The 16,899-nt window shown below is 40.3% G+C and overlaps 1 protein-coding gene across 9 annotated transcripts in view; it reads left to right on the forward strand.

The window, feature by feature from the left end:
* The window catches only part of slit2 (slit homolog 2 (Drosophila)), a 104,644-nt gene extending 88,513 nt beyond the window's left edge, over positions 1-16,131 (forward strand). For 5 of the 9 annotated variants that reach the window (XM_076884925.1, XM_076884929.1, XM_076884930.1 and 2 more), the window contains 9 exons: positions 3,163-3,186; positions 6,841-6,934; positions 7,597-7,734; positions 8,079-8,319; positions 10,864-10,994; positions 11,092-11,246; positions 11,537-11,891; positions 12,007-12,221; positions 14,333-16,131. In XM_076884925.1, coding sequence (XP_076741040.1) covers positions 3,163-3,186; positions 6,841-6,934; positions 7,597-7,734; positions 8,079-8,319; positions 10,864-10,994; positions 11,092-11,246; positions 11,537-11,891; positions 12,007-12,221; positions 14,333-14,589 — 1,610 coding nt within the window. In that variant the 3' untranslated portion in view covers positions 14,590-16,131. Of the gene's footprint in view, positions 1-3,162; positions 3,187-6,840; positions 6,935-7,596; positions 7,735-8,078; positions 8,320-10,863; positions 10,995-11,091; positions 11,247-11,536; positions 11,892-12,006; positions 12,222-12,424; positions 12,469-14,332 lie in introns of all 9 variants that reach the window. The other 4 variants (XM_076884928.1, XM_014409074.4, XM_014409076.4 and 1 more) reach the window with 2 other exon arrangements.
* The last annotated feature ends 768 nt before the right edge of the window (positions 16,132-16,899 follow it).

The following is a 16,899-nucleotide window of genomic DNA, read 5'->3' on the forward strand; positions in this document are numbered from 1 at the left end:
CGCTGACCCCTTTTATGTGTTCACAATGGACCACGCACCCGCACAGGCATCAACATCAACTTCTTTGTCAAACTGACCCAAATTTTAATCTGAGGACAATCACCTGCCAAGCAGCAGTTTTCTGAAGGTTGTGCAACGTGACTGTCAGTGAGAAGTTCTGCTGTTGTATCTTAAGGCCTCTGGGGGAGACTTCATAAGCATAAACAACCTGAAGTGTGGTGCTGTGAAAACAGTTTTTGGCCACACCAGCACACCAGCCTGTCTGTGTCTTTGTATTCTCCAGACACTTCCAGTACTGGAGGACACGTCTGAGGAGCTTGGAAAGAAAAGCGTCTGGACTTCTTTAAGTTTCTTGAAGACGTTTCACCTTTCATCCATCTCTGAACAGAGGGGGTATCTTACGATACCAATTGTCTGCCATCTATAATCCAGTTTTGAGATCCCTTACCAGACACCTTAACCTTGGATGGTACTGGAGCCATTTTTCATCCACAGCGTTTTTTAATATTTGGCCATTTTCACTGTGTTGAATAGAATATAGCCAAACCTTCCAACCCTTTTTTTTTTCTTTAGAATTGCAGTCTCCGTTTATTAGATTAGCTTAAAGTGGCTAAACTACAAACCGGCATACACATGACGCGCTAGAGCCATAAATCGCCCCATTGAAACCCATTATAAACGCTATTTTTCACTGCACAATTATTACCATTAACGTAGTGGCGATGGCTTAAGTTTCGTTTTCGTTCTGTAGTCAGGACCTTAGAATTGTAATTTTTTTATTTGGCCACCGGGTGGCGGCCTTGCTTCACATTTGACCCCTGCTGGAAAACAGCGGGCTGCTTAGACAGACCTGCGGAAAATGAAGCCTGATTCCCGGCGTGCAGCAGCGGCTTCGCCCGCTGATCGGGCGGGACCATTTTTTGGTCCCCAGGTTGGCGAGAGGGTGCATTTTTTTTTTCAATCAACAGGAAATGACGTATTTGTTGTCACGTGGTATCGGCGTGTGTGCTGGAGAAAGGACTCCGACCCAACATGCCCCCGGTGATGGTAGAGAGTTACACCGGAATAAGGCACTGCTTTCGGCTTAACGTAGCAGGGCTGGCCGCCTGGAGACTATTTTCTGCTCTTGCGGAAAAAAAAACCAAGTTGATCGAAATTAATGTTAGTGCCATTCTTTGGACCATCTAAAGGCCTAATTAAAAGTACAATAAAATATAACTTTCAAATGTATTTTATGGAAAATATTTCATTTTTTCGTTTTTTTCGCCAAAAAAGCCGTGCGCTCATGTGACAAAACCGGGATATAAAGGGTTAAAATCCGCGAAATATAATTAAAACTTTATATGAATATTTCAGGGAGAAGTAGTTTTAAAAGTCTGACCAATTTAAAGTGAAAAAAAAATATGAATATATAATTTTTTTATAGCACCTTTTGGGGAATTGTCCTTATTCATAAAGGTGGATGCATTTTTTTAAATGTGCTCCTGCAAAAAAAATAATGGCAGGTCAAAATGTATGTTGGTGCCAATCTTTGAACCATCTAAAGGCCTAATTAAAAGTACAATAAAATATAACTTTCAAATTTATTTTATGGAAAATATTTCATTTTTTCATTTTTTTCGGCAAAAAAAGCCGTGCGCTCATGTGACAAAACCGGGATATAGAGGGTTAAAATCCGCAAAATATAATTAAAACTTTAGATGTATATTTCAAGGAGAAGTAGGTCTAAAAGATTGGCTAATTTAAAGTGGAAAAAAATATTAATGTATAATCTTTTTATAGCACTTTTTATGGCGTGGTCGATTTTTGGCTCTAGGACCTCATAAGGGGTACTTTTTCTAAGACCATCCAAGGTTAACATCCACTCACATCTTGGGTTATTTGTTCTCAGCAAGCCACATAACAGGTTGGGGCAAGGTCTCACAATGAGTTCACCCGAAACCTTGGCTGATTGTGACCCACACCCATTTTCACACCTTGGCTTGAGTAATTAGGCAGAGGATCAATAGGGGGTCCATGACCTTCTTAGGAACACCCCCACTAGGGCTGGGACTCTCCACCAGTTGCTCTTAGAACTGAAGAAGCTTCTTGGATGAGAGGTGAAACTTCTTCAAGGAAACTTAAAGAAGAAGACTCTTTTCTTTCCGAGCTCCTTAGACTACAATGACATCCACTCTGTACAGCAGGGACACAAGTCCTCAGGTTAGAACAAGAAGAGTGTCCCATTCATTTTCTGCCACTTATCCAATTCAGGGTCACAAGAAGGCTGGAGCCTATCCCAGCTGTCAGAGGGCAAGAGGCAGGGTACACCCTGGACCAGCTGACACTCAGCTCCAGAGCTAATACATAAAGACAGACAACCAGTCACATCTATGTGCAATTTAAAATCACCAATCCTCCCACAGTCCATGTCTTTGGACTGTGGGGAGAAGCCAGAATACTCAGAGAGAACCCAGGCAGACATGGAGAACATGCTAACTCTGCACAGAGTTGTGAGGCAATGTGGTAACCATCACACCGCCATGTCAACCTTTCAGCTGTTCCATTTTCACAAGGCTCTGGGTGTGTTTGATTTGGAAGAGTTTTACACTCTGACTGAAATGGAACTAGCAACCTTTTGCCTACCCAGCAAATGTGTCGACCACTACATTATGGAGCGACCTCGGTCACTTGGATGGAAAGATTAGCCAAATTTAAATCAGAAAGGTTTTTTGACCTATTTTCATTGGAAGGGTTGCCTGAGTTTTATGGCTGCAACTTGATTCAATCAAAAACCTTTACTTTTGATTTTTTTTACCAAACTGAAAGTTTCTTTTCTCTCCTTTATCGCCTTACTAACACTGACATTATCCAAACTGTAGACGTATAGAAGCTGTCTAGAAAATGGAAAACAAACTCTTTATTCCAGAAATAGTCAGCATGAATATATCTCCCACAAAAAGTCTTCTATCATTACAGAGAGGTCACAAAAGATAAATGTTTTATCTGACTAACGCTGATCTGTTGCTACTTGTTTGTCTGCATTTGCACTGTGCTAATCATCTCTGAGTGCTAACTTATGTGGCGGTGTTCTCTCTCTGTCTTTCTGTGTTTTGCTGTCCTGTGTCTTTTCTCCCATCTTGCTCTGCTTTCTATCATCTGTCATCTTTTTTGTGGTTGCAGCTGCTACCAATGAGGTGGAGAGAGGTTAGTCTGTTCTTCTCTCTGTCCTTTCTGTCCCTCTCTCCTTCCTAACTTCCCTCATTTCCTGTGCTTTATCCACGGGAATGCTACAGATTCACCATACTGTATGCAGTCGTGCTCCGTGTTAGCAGTGCATGTCTTTGATGTATAAAAAGACCACTCTCAGATTTCTGTGGTTATACTGCTTGCTGCTTCACGCATACATGTGATGACCATTCCAGGTGAATGAGCTGAAATTAGAGGAACTGGCAATAATCTATATTTTTAGAAAGTAGAAATCCCATTAAAATACCCAAACTTACTAACATCTAGACTGCATTTATTCCATCCACTCCTCCAGAACAATCAAAATATATATTTTCAGTTTTAAAAGAAGGCTAATTTTCTAAACAGTCACACATTGTACTTATTATCCAGATTTACTTAAATGGTGCATTTGGTGCCGACTATTTTCAGCGGAACATTTGGGGGTCCTGTGAGTATTTGTTTGATTGTACGATAGACTGAAATAGACTCAAACGTGCGTGTTTAATGCTTTTAAAGCTGTTTGGTTGAACAATGGAGGCTTTTGGTATTGAAGGAGTTATATTAAGAGCCATTTGAGTTTGTTTGAGTCTTTTTTGGACCATAACAAAAACATACTGAGTTACATCTTATCTTTTTAATAAAGGTCATTTTAATGTTCCACACCTAGGAATGAAAGTCTGGGACAATAAGCCAGTCTGCTTTCTGAAACGTAAATATCTAAAGTGGTATGTAAAAGTCCTGGGCTACCACTCATTTCTTTATGTTTATATAAAACAAGAGAAAGGTGCAGAGATTTATTAAAACAGGCACCAACAGAACTTAGAATACAGACTGTTGTACCTCTTTCCTGATCTCCTCTGTACCTACTGACAAAGATTTTAACCAAAAATTTCAAATTTGGGTTTGCTTTTGTTGGTGGACCTGCACCTTTTCATGCCTGTCAGAGTGTGTCGTCTTTGGCATTTTTCGTAGACTATAATGTCAGTGTGTTTTGTGACAGTCTGTTAGTAACAAAAGCCTAAATATAAAGTTTAAAACTGGTTCTTTGTGTGATAGAACACACATAGGTAACTCGAGTTAGGTGCTTTTTTATGCTTGAATAATCCAGAGGTCAGTATAAATTGTATAATAAACTGAAAAACAAAAACATTTCTGAATGAAAACAAGTGGACAACGTCCAAAGGATGATTTCAGAAAGCCCGGAGAATTAAAAACACTTTGGAAACAAAAATTACTTCTGGCTTCAGAAACTCTGGCTGCTGGAAGCAAAATGTGAAGAAATGATGGGTGACTCAAGACTTTTGCACAGTATTGTACTGTACATTAACCACCCAAAGTTCCTTTTTAAGGAACTAAAAACTTCCTTTCAGGCTTATGGTTTGCATGCATTTCAACCACAGTGTAATGATTTCTAAAAATTAAACAAACTGGTCCTCTGGTGTATGAAAAAGATATTTTAACACATAAAACTATGTTATACTGCCACTGCACCATCTGCTCTATTATTTCCTTTGCAGCTTTCTTAATGTGAACAAAAAACAAACAGTTTATACAGCTCTAAATGTTTAAATTGCCTGAAATAAAACGTGGTGAGTATTTTGCCACTGAGTAATGTTTGGCTCAAGGTTCATTTCTACACATACGACAGGACCTTTGAGGCTTCTCTGGAGCTCATTTCACATCCTAAAAAGTCGTGGGGGGAATAGACCAATATTTATCACATCTAGATTGTGATATTGTGACAAAAACTCACATGTAAATAAGAAGCCATCAAAGTAAACAAGCAAGTACTCACAGTCTTTTAACAGCTCTCTTACAGTTTTTTACAGACGCTAGGACACATTTCTCAATACTTAAGTCACTTTTGCAAAACTCTTCACACATTTCTCCTAACTGACCCTCAGCCTGGCAAAGCAGTTCATTTCACATTCAAAATGCACTACAACTACCAAAACACTTCATTCAGGTCTCAAATGAACACATTCCTCCAGAACACTAGCAAAGGTTGACAGCCGACAAACACACTTTGTCATCCACAAAACAATGACCTAAAAAACACTAACAACATGTAGCATTACACAGTGTTTTCCTGTGTAAAACAAGGACACATCTCTGTTTATAATTTCAATATATGTTACTGGAATGAATCAGACATCATGTATTTATGTTTATGTATTTTTATTTTTTTGCACTAAGTAATCCCAAAATACAAGAATTTGTATACACACCATCCACTGATACACATACAATAGTAATGCTAATCTACTCGGTCTTCCCTATTTGGCCACAGGTTCTCATCCACATCACATCTTATGTCATCTAGGGTAATACACCTAGGAAAGAATCTTCTGGCATGCCAGAATTGAAGGAGTTGAAAAATTGAAGGAGTAACAACTGTGTAGATGTTCATCTACAATGAGAATAAGCTGTGGCTGGTTAAACTGCATTGTTAGATTTAAAATATGTTTCAATAAAATATTGCTGTTGAATTTTGCTGTCTTTTCAAGTTTTGCATTGTGTTATTGTTTTGGCCATAAGTTTAACAGTTTTGAAAACAGTATGTAAGCACATGCAAAATGTCCTGTCCGTACAAAGATTTTTGGCAGTTGTTGTGTCTGAGTGAGAAGATGATTCATGAAATTTGAGAGATGTAGTCATTGAATGCATTTTGTGCCAAAACAATGATAACTGGTCCTCAGTTTAGCCCACATAGACTTCTGTTGTGCTCACTGTGTGAGGAGTTTTGCAAACGTGACCTAAGTATTGAGAAATGTGTCCTAGCGTCTGTAAAAAACTGTAATGACAGCTTTTCTTTTAAAGCCATTATGCTTTTCTGTCATACCGAACTGTTTGGAAAGGGGAAGAGATAATCCTAATATGATCATCTCAGTCAGACAGCTCTGTCTTTGAGTGCAGAATCCCCACCCACCTGCTGTTTGGGATGGTCAGCCAATCAGCAGGCTCAAAGGGAGGCTGGCCTTAAATTGAGAAGAGCTAAATTTACATATTTCAGACAGTAGGTAAACTAAGTGGTTGCACCAAAAACATGTATCAGATGAATAACTATTGTTACTGAAATGTGAATTATTAAAAAACAACATTTTATATGCATTAAGCAAGTCTGACTGCTTTTAAGTCCGTGAGCGAAAGAAATCACTGTCTAAATGAAGGGCTTAAAAGCACAAACATCTCCTGCTGTTTCACGCTTATACTTATTAATCCCTAGAGGGTTGTGTAATTATTCCCAGCGTGGACTTCAGGAGTCAAGGAAACTGGTTTATTCCCTCATCAGTGATTCATTTGGAGTTCAGAGTTTCAGGAAGATCAGGATACTCTCTGGAGCATCAAGATTCCCAGCACTGAAATCATTTATCGGACCACTGTGTTGATTCTGGCCACAAGAGAGTCATCCATCATGAGACCAAGCACCCATTCAACTGACACACAAACACACACAAAGAAAAAAACAAACCACAACGAAGTTAAAATATTGATGTGTTTTATGTTTTCATTTCACTTTATCGTTAATACTGTGCAAAGAATTTAAAAAGTGATGAGGTGTGTGTGTGTGTGTGTGTGTGTGTGTGTGTGTGTGTGTGTGTGTGTGTGTGTGTGTGTGTGTGTTCCTAGGGGAGCTGTGTGAAGAGAAACTGGACTTCTGTGCCCCAGAGCTGAACCCATGTCAGCACGACTCAAAGTGCATTTTGATTCCTCAGGGATACAAGTGAGTAGACTGGAAACACGCACATGCACGCACGCACACGCACGCACGCACACGCACGCACGCGCACGCACACGTACGCACACACACTCCTGTATAAACTAATATGCAGATATTAGAGTATGCAAGTAGTGGTTCTTGATTCTCTCCTGCATGATTTGAATACTTATATTTTTCACACAGAAATAATTGAGTTCCAGATTTTTCCCAGCAGAGAAATGGTATGTGTGTGTGTGTTTGCATGTGTGGATGGGAGGTGTTGGGAATGTGATTTTGGCTCCCTAGTAAGGTTCCCTGGCGAGATTTTATCTGTACTTTTACTCCCTTGCTCCCTTGCTTGTGTGCGCTGTGGTCAGTGTAATTACGTCTGGATGTGCTCTGTGAGGCAGTTTGACATCATGTAAAAATTAGATTAGTTTGTGTTCTCTAGGATTTGTGGACTGTCTGGGTCACGAAGCAATTGACATGTTTTCTTTTTATTGTTAAGGAAATCTTCCACATGCAATTAGAGCAAATCTAACCACAGGCAGCCACAAAGAACAGCTGTATCCCTGCGAGTCCAGTAACAACAAGCATTTCTGTGTGTGTGTGTGTGTGTGTGTGTGTGTGTGTGTGTGTGTGTGTGTGTGTGTGTGTGTGTGTGTGTGTGTGTGTGTTCATTTTAGGTGTGAGTGCATTCCAGGATACATCGGCGAGCACTGTGAGCTGGATTATGACGACTGTGAAGAGAATAAGTGTCAGAATGGCGCTCAGTGCATCGATGCCGTCAATGGATACACCTGCATCTGTCCAGAAGGGTACAGGTGAGCTGCGTACCACAGAGGAAGTCACACATGCCAACAGTTTTTGATATATGAGGAGCTCCCCCTGGTGTGTATTGTCAGTTATTGAGATCAACATACTATTTTTCTCAAGGTCCCTGGAGTAATAGTACAGTGTGGTATTTTTTGGACTTCGGATTTGTCTAACTTTCACATTTGAAATGATGAAAAATCCAACTGTAACTGAAAGCACCGAAGAAGTATGTTTTTAAGCTTGTATGTTCTAGCAGCCGTACCACAAACTGATAATAATTATAAAAGGAACAAATAAAGGGAATGATCTGGACTCTTACGGTATTCCACGTGTGTTACAATGTGCGTTTCAGTGGGTTATTCTGCGAGTTCTCTCCTCCGATGGTCCTTCCTCGCACCAGCCCCTGTGACAACCACGAGTGCCTCAACGGGGCACAGTGCGTCATTGTGGGATCAGACCCCCGCTGCCAGTGTCTCCACGGCTACGAGGGAGAGCGCTGTGAGACTCTCGCCAGTGTCAACTTCGTCAACCGCGAGTCGTACCTGCAGCTGCCCTCCAGTCTCCTCTCACCACAGACCAACATCAGCCTGCAGGTGACCTTCTTTAAATTAAATGCAGCTCTGCACTTTTGCTTCGTTTCATTTCAGGTGAAATATTTTTGAAATTTTTGAAATGAAAATGTTTCCAAACTTTTTTTGAGCTTGTGACCCCTCAGAGTAAACAGAGTCACCGGTCAGTTTTACCAAAAAAAACCAGCACACAACAACACACTTAAATAATTTATATTTAAAATGATCTACTATTTTCTTAAAAACAACAAAAAAAAAACAGCTTTTGTAATGAAGTCTTTTTTATCTCAAAGCTTTAATGTAGTAACTCTAACTTCTGAGAAAATAACTTGAAATTTTGAGTTATTCAGTCACATTTCAACACAATAGCTCAAGATTTTGATTACGTTCTGCTTTTTCACAGTGGTGGAAACAAGCTTCATCTCAAATCATGAAATTTAAAAGAAAGGCCCCACCTGGCCATCACAGATTTGCTTACAGCTCTTATGACTGGTTTTCTTAAATAAACAAATAATAACAGTTTCATACTGGAAAAATGAGTCTGTGTGTCTATATACCTGTGAATCCATTCATCTGATTGGCACTGTTTTAAAGAATGTTGCATGCCTTGAATATGCAAAGCTGTAAACTAAAAATCAGTCCCCTACCTGTGAACGTTTGGTTTCTACAGACATCCAAATATTTTAGAGACTTCGAGCATCTGTAATTTTGTGTTAACTTGAGCTACACTCCTGAGAGTCCATATTCATAAAGTTATAGTACCAGATCTTTATTCCAAAAAAAACAGAAAATATTGCTGGAAAATATCTAAAAGCACCTCTCTCTTCCTTCATCCCTTAATTATTTATTTATTGAGAAAACTCATGGCATTAGGGAATTTTTTTTTGTTGTTTTTTGGGAGGTCATGTGTTATACAGCGCGCACACACACACACACACACACACACACACTCTGGGGAAAACTGTCACACGGGAAAGGCGGATTACACAAAGTCACGGATTTTACACAAGCTATGTTCACAAAAGCTAGAAAGGATCACTAACGCGTCTTGCACAATCATCCAGCGATGAGAAGGTCTGTGTCCCGGCCTTAAATGGCATCACGTAATGGCAACATAATAGCAAACAGGTGTGTGGGCCAAGGGCGGGAGGCCGCAATGAGCTCCGCCCAGGCGGAGCGGCCAAGGAGAGAGAGAGAGCAAAAACAAAAACACATGTAGCCTTGTGGTCCATGACAATCTGTGCCTCCCATCAGATTTTATAATTTCACTGTGTCAGAATATTTATCATTAAACTCTCATTGGCATGCAGACACAGTTAGTGACTGGCTGGTGAACGTAGTGGAGCGCTTAGCTGCTAAAGAGTCAGATTTCCTTCAGGGGTTTGTAAAGATTCATCTCCAGTTTGTGCTCCTCATGTATTAGCATACATTTAGATCACAGCAGCAACACCAACCATCAGGTTTGCCTTTCAATTTCTCTTCTAGAGAAACCAAACAAAACAGAGTTAAAGTAGGTGAAATCATGTGAATGCACGTATTAACAGGAACTCTCACAACAAGTTTGTGATGCTGATTTAATTTCAGGTTTAAGTAGGCAGGTATAAGTAGGGGTCACAGAAGTACACACATGCTTTGTTTAAGTTGAAGATGCAGATACTTGTGTTTAAAAATTGATCTCTTTACCCAAGTGAGAGTGAAGTAAGAGGAAGGCAAAGTTTATTTCAATTTAAACTCTAATGATATTGTTTTTAATTTGAACAGCTGTGATGTAGAATTTGCTTTGCCTGTATTGCAGATGATTCAGCCTCCACAACTAAACAGAAAGAGTATATTCTCAGGTTAAAGTGAGATTTAGCAGGTTGGGCTGTGGGGGAAATAATCACTTAGAAATCATTTTTATTTTGAGCATAACTAGATTTTCTTTGTGTTCAGGCTGCGATTAGCTGAGCCGAACTGAATATAAATATAAGTAAATCTTTAACTCTCCAGTCCTTCATTTTAGAAATAATGTCTGTCTTCAATCTTTCTCCATCTCAGAGTGAAGTTAGCTTTCATTCTTTTCTCTATCCAGGAAATACAGCAGCTGAACCTTTAGCTAGCAACACACTGTGTGACAAACTGCACACAAACAGTTTGAGTGTTTGCTGATGTTTGTGGAGCTGAGCTGTGAACCTTAAAAACATTATTTCCTTTATGCTCGCTAGATGCTGATGTACTCCGACCACAACTTACAGACATCTGCACAAACGTGGATGTCTTGGCCTGCTTTAACCCCAGAGTACAGAGTTATAAAAGATCTATAGATATTCTGTGCAGTGACTTGAAATAATAACTCCCCTTAAATATCTGAAAGCTAAAGTTTGTTTTGAAAATGTAAGGAGTAAAAGCAGAGATATTTGTGTACACATAGGAAGTAAAAGTGATAAGTTTACAGAAAAATAAATACACAACTAAAGTACATATACCTGAAAATGACTTACTTGTTTTTTGTTGACAATTCTTACAGCAGGTGAAAAGAACTATGTGCACTTGTAGGCCACTAACATGGAGATCCTGCTGTGTTTTCAGATTGCTACCGATGAGGACAGTGGCGTGTTGTTGTATAAAGGGGATAATGATCACATTGCCATGGAGCTGTACAGGGGACGCCTCAGGGTCAGCTACGACACTGGATCCTATCCTCCTTCTGCTATATACAGGTATACAGAAAGCCCGTTCCCTGGCTCCACGTTCACATGATGGATGATACAGATGTCTGAAGTGAATTTCTCCCTCGTGTCTCTCTCTCGCTCTCAGTGTGGAGACAGTGAATGATGGTAATTTCCATGCCGTGGAGTTAGTAGCATCAGATCAGACTCTGTCTCTGTCCATCGATGGCGGGCCGCCCAAATCCATCAACTCCCTCAACAAGCAGTCCACACTCAATATAGATTCTCCACTTTATGTGGGAGGTAAGGACTCAGCGCTATGTATATTCTTAATGGCTGTGTCTGTGTAAGTGTTGTAGAACAGATAGATATCGTAATACTTATACAAATTATACTTAATACAAATTATAGTATAAATACTTGGATTTAAACATTATGTACAGGTGGCCAGAGGCTAGGTGTGAAGCACCAAGTCATAAAAAGCTTTCCCGTTGAGTTTGGACCTGATTTTATTTCCATACACACAAAAATATAATTAAGATGATCTTTAATCATCTTAAATGAGGCGCTGAGATACTTCTGTCTTCATGCAGGGATGCCAGAGCGAGCCTCGGCTTCTGGCGGTCTGTCGGCTCTACAGCACAGCTCGGGTGGCCGTAATGGCACGAGCTTCCATGGCTGCCTCCGTAACCTCTACATCAACGGGAAGCTCCAGGATCTAGGAGCTGGGCTTGAAGCGGGGCTCCCAGGATCTGGAACCACCCAGAGTACCACCAGAAAGTGGTTGGGCAATGGGGTGGAGCCGGGCTGTCAGCCGTGCCAGAGAGGGGCCTGCGTCCAAGGTGACTGCCACCCAACTGGACACCGCGGTTTCACTTGTACATGCCACGCAGGCTGGACGGGAACTTTGTGTGACCAGCAAGTTAGCAACCCCTGTGATGGCAACAAGTGAGTGTTTCTGCGCTTCGTCTAAAACCACAGCTAGTGCAATGGCTCTCAAAGAGAGACCACGATTTGTCTGTCCAGTTCTTTACCTTCTGTATTTCCCTCTTCCACCCTACAGGTGTATCCACGGTACCTGCATCCCAATCAACTCCTATTCCTACTCCTGCCGCTGCCAGCCTGGCTTTGCTGGTGTCCTCTGTGATGAGCAGGACCAGGATGCAGCTAACCCCTGCAGCCTGTCTCGCTGCAAACATGGCAAATGTAGAGTGTCAGGCCTGGGCAAGGCGTACTGCGAGTGTAACAGCGGATATACAGGAGAGGCGTGTGACAGAGGTAAGCGAAACACGGATGCCTGTTCGGTACACTACCTTAATTCTTCTAAAAATAATAATCTAATACTCCAGTGGGCTTCTTTTAACAAAGTCTGAGCTTCTCTGTTACTTGCTAACTCTCTTTAAAGTGTCTCAGCAGCGTGTGTCTCAAAGTGTTTAATCTCTCTGCACTGACGCTTCTAACCTGTCGCTTTTTCAACTCAGCATCTCCTGAGCCTCCTCTTAATCCCACACGAGGGGTTACTCAGGTGAGACCACCTGATCGCATGTTAACGTCAGCTTTTCTTTACTAATTTTCCCTCCTGCATGCAGCCCAGCAAACCTCTCATCAGCATACTTGCTCTCACCTCATGCAACATATAGCATGAAAAGTTCCAGCTTTTTATTTTTTTTCCCCACTGTAATGGAGCGCCGCAAACTCTGCAGAATAATAAAAACCTTTTTTTAATACTAATTATAGCATTAAAGGAATACATTTTTGCAAAGGTATCATGGCTTTATATTAGTGGAATTATATCCCAGGACTGGTAAATCAGAAAGAACCAAGTCTGTCTGTGTATCGAGGGCATTTCCTTTTCTGAGCTGGATACTACTTTTGTCAACTCATTTCACAGATTTATCAACAGCGTAAGATTCAGCTTAACAGCTCTTGACCAGTTGCCCTCACATCACATGTTTTGAAGGTGCCTAATATGCTAGTGTTGAATCTCTGCAGTTTGTAAACAGACCAAGTCTGGGAGATGATGATACAATCATTTACATGCTGCAGAGAGCTTCTTCCCATCTAGATAGTAATGGCTGCACAATGAGGATCATCCTCTTTGATTTCTCAAGTGCATTTAACACAATCCAACCGCTGCTGCAGTAGAGAAGCTACAGAACGTGTCAGTAAACACATCCACCATCTAATGGATTACTGACTACCTGAGAGCTGTCTGCTGTGTTGATGAGCAGCACAGGAGCTCCACAGGAGAATTACACTGTAATTCTGTTTACCTACAAAAACATTAAGGTAGATACATTAGAACAAGTCATATTTTTTCAGGACTATACTATACAAAGCAAAACTATACATATATAGCATGTGTAAAAGTACATACACATTACTTAAGGTATAATTATTTCTTCATTTCCTTTTACCCCGTTATTGTAGTGTTAAATATTTGTAAATAATTGCGTTGTAATTTCAAATAAAATGCACACATGGCAGGCCAGTTTTTCAGGCTGAGCTATTCAGTGTGTGCAACAAATTGATGGGCCATTTGAGGCGATTGAAGTGTACTTTGCTGCGGTCTGTTGGCGGAGCAACATCAGAGCTGATGACACCAACAGACTGAATAAACTAATTAGGAAACCTGACTTGAAGCTGTGGTGGAGATGAGGTCACCGTCCATCATGGATAATCCTGACGAGCTCCGGGCCCAGCCGCTGCTTACTGGATGGCGGTGAAGGACAGACCGACTCAGCTCCACTGACACAAAACCAGATACAGAAAGTCTTTCATACCACATACTACGAGTCTTTGTAGTAGTGTAGTAGTATCACTTCAATGTTACTACCAAATTCCTAAATATGAAACAAATAAAATGTTTGATTGACAAAAATCAAGTTTTCAGCTGTCGAGTTGTTAAAAAGGCTTCTAGAAAAAACTTTCTTTTACATCTGAATTTAGTTGAACCAACAGCAGACATCGACTTCTACTAAACTAACGCCATTGAACCAAATTAAACCCGAAAGTTTTATGAACAGTTCACTCAGCAGTTTATTTCTAGAAAGGGTTTTTCTTTATTCTTCATATTCGTGCCATTTTTTCCTCTTCTTGCTGTCCTCTTTGTGTCATTGGTGTACTGACTTGTTGTGTTGCTGCTTTTACCATTAAGATTGCCTGTCATTTGAACACAATAGAGCACTCCTGTTTGAACATTTCATTCCCACAAAACTCTTTTTTTTTTTTTTTTTTAAATCCAAACAGTAGTCGTATCATTCCTAATATATTTCTTACTTTGTTGCCAAAGCCGGACAACCTTTTCCCATGATGTGCAGAATTGGTGGAGTTCTCAGTAAAAACTTTGGACACCTTGCAAATATTCTTTCTGTTCCTTGTGTCCGCAGAGGTGGCCTGCCGAGGGGAACGGGTCCGAGATGTCTACCAGAGACAGCAAGGCTACGCGGCGTGCCAAACCCAGGAGAAGGTCTCCCGTTTAGAGTGTCGAGGCAGCTGCCCGGGGGGAGCAGAAGGACAGGGCACCTGCTGCACCCCCCTTCGCAGCAAACGCAGGAAATACACGTTCCAGTGCACTGACGGGTCTTCTTTTGTCCAGGAAGTGGAGAAAGTTGTCAAGTGCGGCTGTACAAAGTGTTCTTCATAAAAAAAAAAAAGAAAGAAAAAACAGAGACGACACCCTCAGCAGATTTTTCTGTTCTCCAGACATGTTCTGTGTTCCTGCTCGCCTTACTTGATCCCCCACCCCCTGTTGTCCAAGATCCCAATTCCCCGTGAGGAAACCATGCACAGTACCCCCCACCACCTTTTTTTAAACCCTTAAAAAACAAACAAAAAAAAAGTTTCTTTTCTTGTCAGTGCTGGACTGATGATTGATGCTTCCTCGGTGGGGATGTCGAATTGTATTGTAAAGTACGAAAACAGACTTATTTTTTATTATGAAGTGGCGAAAAAGACAAAAAAAACACACACACACACACACAGAAGTTGACTTTTTCCTTTTATCTACTTCTTTTTGTTGGTCATGATGACTCTAATGGTGTGCCACACTTGTCTCTTCCCTGGAGGACTGACGTGTCACTGACAGCTGACCACTTCCTGACCACAGACTTCCTGCTTCCTGTCCCCCAGTTGTGTGTTTTAGGAGTAACCTTAGTACCACAGACTCACCACTAGGAGGAGCTGCGTTAAGGCACTGGGAGAGGGCGAGCAGTGACAACCTTCACAAGAAATCACCACTGCAGTCTGCAGTCTCCCTTTTAACAGACCTCCTGAACCCTCTGAGACTGTGTGCATGATCCTACACACAGCTGTGCTCAATCATGTGCTATTTTCTACAGCTACTGAACAACACACACAAACACAAACACACATAAATACTCTCACCTATAGAGGTAAACCTATTACCTGCCAGGATAAACACACTTCAGTCCGTTTATTCTGCCCCCAGTCATGAATGACAAGTATTTATTGTATCATAAATACCTGTACTTATTCAGTAGATTCCCCATGTATCAATCTGATTCTTTTAATATATATTAATTTATACAGTATTTGTCCTTATTTTTGTATTAAAAAGACATAATCTGTCAAGATAGCTGAACTAACAAAATGGTGAGAAGTTGTTTTTTTCTTTTTTTTTTTGGATCACTGAAACTATTGTGCTTGCCAGAGACCTTTAGTTACATTTTAATCTGCAAATGTGACGTGAAGACATTGTATATTTTTGTCGCGTTTCCTGGAAGTTTGTACTGTGCCATTACCAGAAGGTCTTTATATTAGAGTATAAATGTATAGATAATTTCCCTACCTATGTATTTCACACACAGATCTTGTGAGTAGCATTGACCCTAGAGGATGCTTAGGACTGTTTTTACCTTTTTAACAAATTTATGCTTAAAGAATACTGTGACTTTTTTCTAAATGAAACTACTTTGTTAGCCCCTTGGTCTCCGATGTTAACATGTTGCTGCTAAGTTTTTGTACCGTAGACTTGGATCCTGATCTGTATGTTATATAGAACTTCCTGCTCCTACTGTACGGGGGGCACCTTGTGTAACAGATAAATATGTCCCCCCCTCCACCACTACACATGTGCATTGTGCTTTATATATTTCCCCGTCTCCATCCCCAGACTAATGTCAGTTCCCTGACTGATGTTTGTTTATTAAACACAATATTTACCTCACACTTCTCAGCTTTGCTTTTCTGTCACACTAAGAAACACCGAGGAGAATGATTATTAAAGACTGGAGGTCAATAATGTGAAAAATAAACTCCCATTATTTTGAATTTTGTTTGCGTAGTGCAGAAAATCGAGACTACACCGGAAATCCTCACCTGTACCCCGTTTCATCCCCTTTCTTTAACTTGTTAGATATTTAATCATCTTAATTGTTTTTCATTTTCTTTTAGTGTTTCTGAGGAATTCAGAGCATACACATAACAATTAGAACAATTTTATTCTTGCTATATTTTACCAATACATGTTTTCCGAGTAGAGTATTCTTCCATAAGAGTTTTGTTTTGTTTTTCTTTTTAAGTTTCTAGCTCAGCTGACTCGTAGAGTGGCATACAGGAGGGGGGGATATAAATATATTTATTTATTTATTAAATAAATAAGATGTGCATTATTCCTAAAAAGAAAAAAATGAATACCTACATTTATATTCATCATTTCTGCTTGCAGTGCAGTCGTTAGCTGTCTTAACCAAAGGTTGCATCAGACCCATGGTCGTAAGAAGTCAGGTAAGTAAAATGGTAGAGAAAAAAGCAGTTACGTTTACCGCAAGCTCAGCATTCGTTGTTAAATGTTACAGTTTTGTATTTTCAGCTCTGGTGTTACTGTTTAGAAAGGTTTGGATTCAGTTTAGGCTAGTTTCAGTGTTAGTTTTAGGGGGATTTTTGTTTTTCTTGCTTTTCTTATTATTATTATATGAAGAGTGTTTGTCCAGCT

Source organism: Maylandia zebra, linkage group LG6 (genome assembly GCF_041146795.1).
Source record: "Maylandia zebra isolate NMK-2024a linkage group LG6, Mzebra_GT3a, whole genome shotgun sequence".
Classification (NCBI taxonomy): Eukaryota; Metazoa; Chordata; class Actinopteri; order Cichliformes; family Cichlidae; genus Maylandia; species Maylandia zebra.